At 39.8% G+C, this 12472-nt stretch overlaps 1 protein-coding gene across 1 annotated transcript in view; it reads left to right on the top strand.

Moving 5' to 3' along the window:
• The window catches only part of LOC126176322 (putative sodium-coupled neutral amino acid transporter 10), an 81451-nt gene extending 69330 nt beyond the window's left edge, over positions 1–12121 (top strand). Inside the window, exons 11-13 of the mRNA XM_049923472.1 lie at positions 294–443; positions 5421–5994; positions 11328–12121. Of these exons, the coding sequence (XP_049779429.1) occupies positions 294–443; positions 5421–5994; positions 11328–12121 (1518 nt within the window). The remainder of the gene's footprint in view (positions 1–293; positions 444–5420; positions 5995–11327) is intronic.
• The last annotated feature ends 351 nt before the right edge of the window (positions 12122–12472 follow it).

Below are 12472 nucleotides of genomic sequence, written 5' to 3' on the forward strand. Positions count from 1 at the left end.
TTTATTATAAAAATGCTCAGATAACAACTAAAGGATGTACAATTACTCACATATCTGTGTACTATCGAAACTAAAAGTAGGTTATTGATGTATTAATTTCTGTGACAAATTTCTTGGAAATAGACCTAGTGCAAAATTTATTTGCCTGGACTTATGCCCATTTCTCCACAGTGGTCTTCATTTAAAAATTAACATAAAGTCTAGGTAGTAAAGTCTTGGCATTTCTTAGCTCTGAAGAGCTGGTAGTTGATTCTCATTGTAAATCATTTTTGTTAACAAATTTCAATTTATAGGCAGAAGCAGTAGCGGTAGCTGGAGACCCAGGACAGGGGCAGGTGCGGGCAGAAGCTGCAGTCAAGGTGCAGGATAAACATGAGGAAAGTCCACAGCGGCAGCGAGTGGCGGAGGACGCCATCCGCAAGGAGGACAGCGAGCTGGCGGAGGCGCAGAGGCAGGCTGACTCGGAGAAGGAGCGGAAGGAGGCGGAGCTGCTGGAGACATTGGCTCGCCACAAGCAGGAACAAGAGCAGCTGCTGCGTGAGCAGAAGCACATCCTACACGAGATGAAGCAGCAGCATGAGAAGCTGCAAGCCGCGGTGTGTACCAGTGGTGTTTGCTGTGTGTGGGGCATGCCGATCAAGTAGCAACACTGGTGTCAGATGCGTGATTTATTGCCAGCAAAGTAACAATTAACTCTTTTCCCCTTCAACATATTCTCTTTCCTATCTGTACACTATTGCATGTGAAGTGTGATGAAAAAGTAAGCGGAATTTTTGTTTCTCTTACATAATCTTTATTTATGCATCACATCAGTTTTGTCCCCTTCAAAATAAACCTCTCAGTTATAATACACTTGTGCCAGTACTTTTTCTAATCTTGGAAGCACTTGTGGAACTCACTTTTCATTAAGGTGTTCAGCTCCTTCAGCGATTCTGTATTTATCTCATCAGTGGTGGCAAAACGATGTCCTTTCATGGTTGTATTGTTTTGGGAATAGAAAGAAGTCACAGAGGGGGGGGGGGGGGGGGGCGTGTCCAGTGAATGTGGGGGCTGAGGCAACATAACAGTTTTGTTTTTTGCCAAGAAATCATGAATGAGCATTGATGTGTGAGCAGGAGCGTTTATGTGATGAAATTTCAATGAGTTGTTTTGGCACAATTTTAGTAGTTTTCTTCTGACTGCTTCATGCAAACGGCACATAACTTTCAGGTACTATTACTTATTGGCTGTATGACCATAAGGCAGGGGACTCATGATGCACTATCCATTTATAATTGAAGAAAACAGTGGGAAGAACCTTCACATGTGATCCAACTTGTCAATTTTTTATTTTTTTAGTCTTGGCTCTTCAGCAGTTTTCATTGGGATGATTGGGCCTTGGTTTCAATGTCATACCTGTATAACCATGTTTTGTAACCTCTTATAACCTTCTAAAGGAGTTCTTGATTTTGTCATCTTCATTTAGCAATTTCTGAATGATGCCTATTCCATGTCGTTTTTGCTCAAAATTCAACATTTTCAGATCAAACTTTGATGCTACATGTTTCATGCGAAAAAAATTGCTTGACATGAGCCAGAGGATATCCTGACATAGTCAGAAACCTCTCTGATGTTCATTCAGTCATTTTCCAGAGCTATTTTCTTTACTTTTTCCACATTGTCATCAGTAATTTATGTGCTAGGGTGTTCAGGGTGGTCGTCGTCTTCAGTGTCATTGTAACCGTCCTTAAAACATTAATACCACTCATAAACTCTTGTCTTACTCATAGTAGATTTGCCAAAAGCCACAGTCTATTTCGAATGCTATTCTGCACTTTATTCCATTTTTCAAGCAAAATTTAATGCAAATTCTTCGGTCCACCTTTTTCGAAAGTAAAAATTTGCTGAGCAGTTGAAAACATGTATAACCCTTTCTACTGTTAACAATAAACTAAACATTCAAAACAGCTGAAAATGCAAACTTAAATCAGGAACATGTGTACTATCATAAACAAAAAAATGAAAATCAGTTGTATAAAGCCTGCAAAATTAAAAATTACCTCTACTTTTTGATCACACCTCATATGCAGAATGAGATTTTCACTCTGCAGCAGAGTGTGCGCTGATATGAAACTTCCTGGAGGATTAAAACTGTGTGCCAGACCGAGACTCGAACTTGGGACCTTTGCCTTTCGCGTGCAAGCCTGAGCTACCCAAGCACGACTCACGACCCATACTCACAGCTTTATTTCCGCCAGTACCTTGTCTCCTACTTTCCAAACTTCACAGAAGCTCACCTGCGAACCTTGCAGAACTAGCACTCCTAGAAGAAAGGATATTGCGGAGACATGGCTTAGCCACAGCCTGGGGGATGTTTCCAGAAATGTTCGCAGGAAAGCTTCTGTGAAGTTTGGAAAGTAGGAGACGAGGTACTGGTGGAAGTAAAGCTGTGAGGACAGGGCGTGAGTCATGCTTGGGTAGCTCAGGTGGTAGAGAACTTGTCCGCAAAAGGCAAAGGTCCCGAGTTCGAGTCTCAGTCTGGCACACAGTTTTAATCTGCTAGGAAGTTTCATATCAGTGCACACTCCACTGCAGAGTGAAACTCTCATTCTGTTTCTACCGTTAAAAAGCACCTTCATTAACATTAAAAAAATTGTTAGTTGTTATTTCTTAATTGCTCAAGGAATTTGAGGTTACAATGTCCTGCTTGACTTTTAAGTCAGCCAAGATGACAATGCTAGAGTGTGATGCAGTTCTGGTGGTATCAAGGTGAACTGCATTCCAATTCCAACTTCATTCTATGAGTGTGCAGTAGGAGGTGCACTGTCTCGTAACTTTGTTGGCACATCTCATATTGATGTCACAAACCCTAGGTGCTACATTGGAGGTATTAATCAGAATTAACCTAAAGGCATCCAGAACAAACTTTTAACCCAGCTCTGAGTGCACAGTTTTGAATTTTCATGGTAGAGTCAATTGCAGGATAAAGATTCATTCTAGAAATAACCCCTTAGGCTGTAGCTAAACTGTTTCTCTGTGCTCTCATTTCTTCCAGGAGTGTTAGTTCCATTAGCTATACAGAAGAATTTCTGAGAAGCTTGGGAAGAGAAATAGGCATATTTAAAGTTTGAGTGTGGGATATTATGCTGCTGATTGATAGCTCAGCATTATTTGAAAAAGACAAGGTATGGGTATGAATCCAAGTGCTGCACACTGTTTTAATCTGCCAGGAAATTTCAATCTAAAGCTGATTATGTAATCATCATTCGGTGAGTTTGAAAGAAGAATTTTATTTATTCATTTGATCATAAGCAATATCAGTTAACAGGTTGAAATTGTGTGTTGAGTCACTCATTGATTGTACAAGATTCATAATATGATGATGCCTGAAATTCTGAAATCTGTGTTCTGGTATTGTTGCACTGTATTTCAGTCCCATTTTTGATCCCTACAGGGATGCGAAAATGATGGATATGGCGATAAGTGAACACGGAGTTTCTTTGCAGAGAAGGTCATACTAGACCCCACAAATAAAGTTGTGGTAGAACTAAATGAGAAAAAAAAGTCCTGTTGAAATATTCTCTGTCCTTGGCAAAGACTTTGATTGTTTGGATCACAAAATTCTACTTGTCAGACTAAAGTTTTATGGCATAAATGACATGCTCATGCATGAATTGGGTCTTACCTTCATATTCAAAACCACCTTGATAGATAGTATTTGTATCACAGGAATGTAATTATCATTCTAAGAATGGTGGTGTGTAGCATTTAGGGTCTCTCAAGTATCAGTATTGGGTCTAGTCTTGTTCTTAACTTACTTTTCCAGTGACTTTAAATGACAGTTCAAAAACTGTTAAGTTTTCTGATGACACAAGCATACTAATCAAGGTTCCAAACTCGCCCTCACCAGACACATCTCAGGGGATGGCTGAATAAGCTTATAATTGCATCACAGGAAACACTTTAAGTCTAAATCTCACAAAGACGAGCAACTTCAAAGAAGCAAAAACGTTGTGCGAGCTTGGGAAGTAAATGTTAATGATCATAGACTAAAGGAGCCACTGTGCCTACAAATACCTGCGGTCCAGCTGGAGAAGAAGTTAAAATAGAATCAACACAAATAAACTAATCAAGAAGTTCATTTCAGCCTGTTTTGCTGTTAGAAGTTGACCCAAATATGAAGGTATAGGCTCCCTGTTGCCTGATGAAATTATCTTTTGGGGCAGTGTATCTAAAACAAAGTGCCAATTCAGTAGAAGCAAATATTAAGAATGTTTTGTAAATTAGCTAACTGAAAATCGTGCAGAAACTTCTTTAAAGATGTTGTGTTTCCTAAATATTGCTTGTTGATGGATTTTTTTATTGATAATAAAACCAGACTTGTGACTGTTTAATTTTCTGAGTGGACTTCTCTACTCTAGTGCAAAGGTACTAATTAGGTTCCTGTCTAACACACAACAAGAAATTGTTAACGTCTACTGATTCAGAAGGAAATAAAAAACTTACCTCATTAGGAATTCCTTTTACAAATTATATTATCAGCTAAATGCAAAGATTTGTATTAGCTACATGGCAAATAGCAGTGTTTGCTGTAAAGCTGTATGGATAGTAGAAGTTCACTGTAAACAAGCCTCACCTGTTACAGGCATAGCTACCAATGTTTTAAAGAAATCACCTGTGCAGTCAACTACATATTAAGCTACCAGCGAGAGATAAAACAGTCGCTCTCTACTAGAAATGAGGACGCAGCAGATTTTTTTCAGACTAGTGAATCTATTTCCAATTTAAATGGGTACAGTTATTATAAACACTACTGTAAATCAGTATAGTGGTAATTTGTGTGGACCAGTGGTAAAGTGCCGAAATACAGATCCAAAGCTAGGACAGTGTCATACATTTATACAGGGTGTTAAAAGAAAGTATTCCACATTTTGTGACTTGGTAGTATGGACCAGAACAAGAAAAAAATGTTCAGTAAACATGGGCTCTAAAAGAGCTATGAGCATTTGTTTATCTTTGTTGCTGTGAAACACACCTCTTTTGCAGCAAGCTGTTTGCTTTCTATTTTTTGATAGGTGGTAGTATGAACCAAAACAAGGGGGAAAAAAACAGTAAACATAAACATGAGCTCTAAAGTGCTTTCTGTAAGAGCTATGTGTACTGGTTTCATAGTAGTAAAGATGAATATAGCTCTTAAGGTATGTGTGTTAGAACCTTCTCTCTCTCTCTCTCTCTCTCTCTCTCTCTCTCTCCCTCTCTCTCTCTCTCTCTCTCTCTGCTTTTTAAAGACTTTGTGTTTGTGCCTATTGGAAATACTGAAATATTGCCTCCTGATGGTAAATACTAGTCAACGATTATGTCTGATAATTTTGTAGTTTTCTCAAAAGAATTTACTTTTGATGTAGTTTATGGCTAATATCTGATTGTACTTTCTCTTGCAGGGCGAAGGTAACTCTCCAAAAGATCAAACCAAGAATATTACTGAAAAACTAAGTAAAAAGAGTAAGCTATCTGCAGATGAAACAATTAAGGAATCTAATGCTCAGTCAAATATGGTGAAACCTGTAGATGTTGGTGTGAAACGTACTTTGCATGAAGTAGAATTAAACAATAAAGCTGCACAATCCATAGCAAACCCACTGCCAGCAGAATCAGTGAAAAGCCCAAACCAGCAGGCTCTCAATGTTGTTAAGCCCTCGCAAGCCAGTGCTATAAATGCATCAAAACAGATAGCAGCAGAAAGTGGAATTGCACAGGCAGGAGCTGTCAATCAAAACACAGCAAATCAAAAAAGTCTAGAGACTAAATCGAAAGTAGTTGTGGCAAAGGCACAGGGTGAAGGACAGAAACAGGGAAGCGCTGGAGCAGCGAAACGTAACGAGGAGGAGAAGTCACTCCAGATTCCAAGTGCGCATCCAGGGGGAGTGCAGGTGCCGTCTTTGGCAGACATTGTGTACAGCAGGAAGGGGGTGCGACCTGTGCCTGCCGATAGCGGCGTCCAGAAGAATGCAGCAGGTGAGCAGGTTATAGCTGTCAGCTAATAATTAAACCCACTCAGTAGTTCACACATAAGGTTTGAGTGTTCCAGTTCCATGGCTCTTAACCATGAGGAAATTTTGCGTTCTTAACTTTTTAATATATTCTTAACTTTCTGCTCTCAAAAAAAAGCTTTAAAATTTTGACTCCTTAAGTAAAAACCGGAAAGTACAGGATGGAATAACAATAATACAGAAAGGGTAGGGTGCTACTCACCACATACAGGCACAGTGAAAGAGAATGCTAGAAATATTTCAGCTTTTGGATAGAGCACTTCTGAAGGAGGACTGCCTGAAACTTCAGATACTCCTCTAAATTAAATAACTGCGTGGTGCAGGTAAGAGATAAATTGTACATAGCACCTCTGCCTGAAACTTCAGATACTCCTCTAAATTAAATAACTGTGTGGTGCAGGTGAGAGATAAATTTACATAGCACCTCTGAATGCATTTGTGTCATGCATTACCAATGTTTACCAGTCAGCTGATTGCAGGACCACTCCCAGTGAAAAGTGACAGCACTTTCCTCATCGTAGTGGCACCAGGCAGCCTTCATTTTATGATGCTTCTCCCAGGTGCATTGGAATATTGTAAAATTGTTAGGTTGTAGTTTTTTCCCCTATGGTGTGTTGCCACGGTGTGCAGATAAGCTATGAATGGTTGTAGTGGGACCGTAAGATTCAGTTGTTTGTAGAGCTCCTTTTAAATTGTTCATTGTTCAATCTCCCCCTATCTGTAACTTCTGGAATCCACTTTTGCTCTCTTTTTGTGAGGGCTATAATGCTAGCACATGCAGTTTCATGAGGTTGTGGTGCAGGGAGATGGGGAAAAAAAGGAGAGGAGCAGGGAAAGGCGGGTGAGTGTGCATTGACAGAGGGCGGCAAACGAAGAGGGTGGTGAGGAGAAGATAGGACAGAGGGGATGAAGTCACTGCCACACAGCCCCCCCACTCCACACACACACTCACACACACACACACACACACACACACACACACACACACACACACACACACACACACACACACCACTACCCTTCCCCGTCCCAACCCCTCCAGATTGTTGCTTGCATCACACGTAATATTTGCATTCTGGCTCAAGCTTCCAGAGTTAGCAGTCATGTGTATGCGAAGTGTGGTTGCTTGTATGTATGAATGGTTTCTCTTTTGGTGATGAAGGCTGTTGCCAAAAGTTGTGCAAGTGTTTTTAAATTGTGCCATTCTGCAACTTAACATGTCTTGTTCATGGTAAGTAGCAATCTGTCATTTTCTACACTGATATTTTTTGGATATTTTATGCAGTGTGAATGACATTAGGCTGACAGAAGAGTTCTTCCAGTATCTCGGGGAGAAAATAAATTAACAAGATCCTGAAAAATATTTAGAAATAACGCAACATTAAAACATAAGACCCAGAAACAAATATTATCAGAAGGAAAGTATTAAATTTGGAAAGATTCCAAGGGGGACTCAGTAAGAGAGCTTGCCTCAAAATGCGAAAACGTGAAATTATGTAATACTCACTATTTCACAACAAATTGTATCCAGATGAACTATTTTATTAGATATAGTTTGAAATGGCTTTATTTTCTGCATATAAATATCGAAAATTTAACCAGTTTCCAGTTCTGGTATTGTACATCATGTGGCGAAGCCCAATTTGGAAAGATAATGTGCATTATAAACAGTTTGTATAAAAAAAAAAAGTGTACAAATGCAACAACATCTTAATGTACTCAGTGATCTGGTGCAATGCTTCTGCCATGCCGGTTGAATGGTCTATTTAAGATACAGACTGCATAATGCAACATAGTATGCCGCTTACAAAAAACACGTATGTTTGTCTTTAGCTAAAACTCAAAAGATGTTACAATGGGAACACTTTTTATGTGGCAAAATATGTGGTGTATGTTTTGAACTGCAGTTGGATCGAATACCACTAAAGGTTGGGCTTGAACTACATTGTTCAACAATAATCTGCTAACCTCTAGTAGCAGTTGTGCAGCCGCTGTTCCCGAATGCTTTATGTTGGGCATTGCATGCTGTTTTCTGTTCTTATTTTGAAATAAGTTAAGCGATTAATCCCAATCCGTCACAAATTTACAACCATTACAACACCAGAAGAGATCGGCAATCCTTGTGACTTGTTTCCCTGCACTGCTTATCTTCCGTGTGTCAGTCAAAATTCAAGTTTGCTTACACTCTCAGCCATCTGCCACTATAGCTTATAGTGCCCACTCTCTGCACCATGGTGATTGGAAAACAGAATCTGTAACATTTTTTCACTGTGCCTAAGTTCTTCCCATAACATCAAAATAGAGTTACCATGCAGTCAGTTCCTGTCTGTAGCATGGTCAAGCACGAGTCACATGTCTATGAATGACAATGAAATGTTGAAATTAATAGTTTGCAGATTTTGTAATCATTGAATTGAGCGGGATATAACAAATATTGTTCAGAAACACCTTAAATCAGAGATGCATTCAATTCACTGCCAGGAAAATGGTGCTGCTTTTTAAAAGAACAATCATTTTTGAAAGCTTAAACACAGCCAGATGAAAAAACAAAGGCCGTTTTGGGACAAAAAGATGTTGAAGTTGTTGCAGAGCAAACATTTCAGGCAACAAGTTCCCACTCAGCACTTTTTAAACTGCTAATTTCAAAGAACTAAGCCTTTGTCTTCACTCATTTAGCATGACAATCTTTCAAATTTGTGTGTCTAATCATTTAGAAACAAATAAATAGCTGTGAATTTTGACGAAAATAGACGCTCCTTCCCCCACGTTTGTACGATCAGTGAACAAAAAGCAGCATTTCAATTTCAGCTGGTATTTTGGATATTTTAGGGTATCTACTTTAGAGTAACTAGCTTTGTATTGTGGAGCCATAAAAGCTCGCTTTGGGTAATGTGCTATGTCAAATGACATGTACGTCATTTTGCAAATAATTTCTTAGAAGAAAATTAGTAACCTGCTTGCCATGAGTTCTAGAAAATACAAATTGGTAAGCTTGAGCCTACTTTACCTGTATTTCAGTGTTTAGGATGATGATTATAATGGTATGTGCTTGTTAAAACCACGTCCAGTGCAGCACAGATGTGATTTCTATCCACACAGCAATGTTTCTGTCCACAGTGCCACATTGTGTGAAGTGTATTCCACACGTAAATACTGTAACTCTTTGAAGATGAACTAGTAAGGATTAAGACCAGCAACAGAAAACTGGCAATGTGATACAAAAGGAAGAATTTGTAGACTGACTGAAGTTTTTGTTTCATTTGATAATGTTTTGTATTTAATAGTCACATGGTAAAGATTAATGAAAAGAGTCTACCATATCAGTCAGTATTTACTAATTATGTCATCACCTGCATGTTTCGGAAACATGCTGCCATCCCCAGATGCCTAATTATTGATCTGTTTCACATTTATATTACCTTATCAAATTCCTCATGTGTCATTTTGCTTAGGCTACATTCCCAAATTCATGGCATACTACTGTAACATCTTCATCAGCCTCACTCATATTCTGGACGAGTAGCTTGATTTATGGCAATTGTTAAAGATATTGGGAATGCATGTTTGAACCTAGTTTAACTGTTTCCACACTACTAATGTTAATGGTTTGGTCTCCACCCACTGATAACATCTTTAAAATCTGGACGCATAGTGAAACCACACTTTGAGCATTTTTATGTGGATTGCAACTGTGGTTGAAAGCACAATTGCCTCCACATACTGAGGCAGTGTGTGTTTCCAGCATTAGTTCGGTCCTGTCTGAATTGATGAACATACTTACTTCTTGCAAAACAGTATTGTATTGTATTTTTGGGGTGCATATCGTACATCTACATAGCACTATCATTGATGTTTTGTATTTGCTTAACTGACACCCTGTGAATGAGACCAGTTGAAAATAGGAGATAATAAGCACAGAGGTGACAAAAGTTGTGGGATACCTCCTAATATCTTGTTGAATCTGCTTTTGCCTGACATAGCGCAGCATCTCAATGTAGCAGAAATATTGAGCTATGTTGCCTCAATAGCCATCCACAATTGTGAAAGTGTTGCCATTGCAGCATAATGTGCACGAACTGACCTCTCAATTAATTACCATAAATGTTTGCTGGGATTCATGTTTCACAATCTTGGTGGCCTTACCATTCACTCAAATTGTCGAGAACGTTCTTCAAACAAGTGATGAATAGTTGTGGTCTGGGGACATGGCGCATTGTCATCCATAATTACATGATGTTGATGAATGGATGCAAATGGTTTGTAAGTAGCCAAACATCGAGAGGACCCAGTCCGTTCCATGTAAACACAGCCCACTCCATTGTGGAGCCACCACCAGATTGCACAGTGCCTTGTTGACAACTCGGATCTATAGCTTCATGGGTTCTGCACCACACTTGAACCCTTCCCTCAGCTCTTACCAACTGAAATCAGGACTCATCTGACCAGGCCACAGTTTTTCAGTCATCTAGGGTCAATTGGTATGGTCACGAGCCCAGCAGAGGCATTGCAGGTGATGTCATGCTGTTAGCAAACGCACATGTGTTGGTTGTCTGCTGCCATAGCCCATTAATGCCAGATTTCACTGCACTGTCCTAATGAATATGTTCATCTTACATCCCACGTTGATTTTTGTGATTATTTCATGCAAGGTGGCTTGTCTGTTAGTGCTCGTAACTGTACGTAACTCGGTCATTAAGTGAAGGCTGCCAGTCACTGCATTGTCCGTGGTGAGAGTTAATGCCCGAAATTTGGTATTCTCGGCACACTCTTGACACTTTGTTTGTATCTCCTCGAATTCCTTAACGATTTCTGAAATGGGATGCCCCATGCGTCTAACTCTGCCAGTGCACTGCCCTTTCATACCTTGTGTATGGGTTACTAACGCTATGTCTACAGTGCATATTACTATCCAATTACTTCTGTTACCTAAATGTATGATGCAGATATTGTGTTGGAATTTTATGATGTATGAGAAATGATGACTTGCCTTCCACTTTACTCGTGTAAAACTTAACACTCCAAAGAAAATTTGCCATATTTGATATAAAGCAGAACATTTGAACAACTCTTAACCTTCATGATATTTATGCTATTTAAATGCATTACCATTGCTCCACCCCCTACCCCCTCGTCCCTGGTTCCTTTCTAAGTAGTAAGACAATAACTAATTTGCTGTTTCATTATATTTGTATTAATAGAGCTGTTTTTTTATGTTATGTATTACTAGTTCACTTTTGTTAAAGAGACTCTTTAACTTTCAGATGTATTGTATTGTGTGGCATTAAATTTGTGTTGCAGAAGTTTCATCAGGCACTGTACTTTTGGATCGCTTGAAGGGCAATGTTAAATCAGGCAAAAAGGACAGTGCAGGAAAACAGACACAAGAAGAAGCTGGCTCACCACAAGAGCAAGTAGCAGAGGCACACGCTAGGGAGAAACGGGAGACGGAGGCAGCCGCTGAAGAAGGGAACTGCGACGTTGCAGAGAAAGCAGCCAGCTCTCATCTTCAACAGTCAGGCGGCACAGTATTGGCAGAAGCCAGTGTAAAGCAGCCAGAAAACAATGGGTCTTCAATGTATCTGCCTCACATTGCTCCAAACAAAAGGGACAATTTTTCCACATTACTTAGTGCGACAGAAAACAGTGCAAAGCCTGCAGTGGTGGAGGATGTCTCTGTTCCGAAAGATCCGTCCAGAGAATCTGTTGTAAAAGATAACAAGATTTTGAGTATAAAGTCACCAGAAATGGAAGAGGAAGTAGTAAGGAAGGTAGCAGATAACTCTAGTAATCTTGTATTCTCAAGTGATATGGTAACAAGAGATTTTAATTTGAGATCTGTCTCAGAGTTGGGAATCAGCAGTGTAACTGGGGCTCCCCAACACATGAGGAGCTACACAGATGTTGCGGTAGAAGCAGAGAAGGCCACGGGTGCTCCTTTTGAGATAAAGGCCCCACAGCACCTGTCACCTCCCGATGTCAGTCTTCCTCCGTCAATTGTCGACTCGGATGACCGTCTATCAGCTGCCGGTGTTAAGCCACTGTCCCGCGATCTGAAGTCTGCTAAAGATGATGAGGCAGAAGACAACACATAAAGGACAATGTTTGCTTGTGTGTTCGCGAGTTCTGAGGAAAAAGCAAAATTTGTGTATGTAAATGTGGCAGTGCAACTTCCCTGTGTTGATGAAATTGGCCACGTGATTTCATGACCGAGAATACGTTGATGCGATTTTCAGACTGCTCTATCCTGTCGAAAAATTGTCCAAATAATGACATATCACACCTGTCGTGTGTGGCCTGTAGGTCCATAAAGACTTTTGTCATTCTAAGCAATGGTGTATGCAATTATTGTTGCAGTTACTGTATAGCAGGTATTTATGATGGTGTAATTAGTTGTATCCCCCTCCCCCCAAATGTGTAAATGTGGGCACTTATTTCAGTATCTC

This window comes from Schistocerca cancellata, chromosome 3 (genome assembly GCF_023864275.1).
Source record: "Schistocerca cancellata isolate TAMUIC-IGC-003103 chromosome 3, iqSchCanc2.1, whole genome shotgun sequence".
In the NCBI taxonomy this organism is placed as follows: Eukaryota; Metazoa; Arthropoda; class Insecta; order Orthoptera; family Acrididae; genus Schistocerca; species Schistocerca cancellata.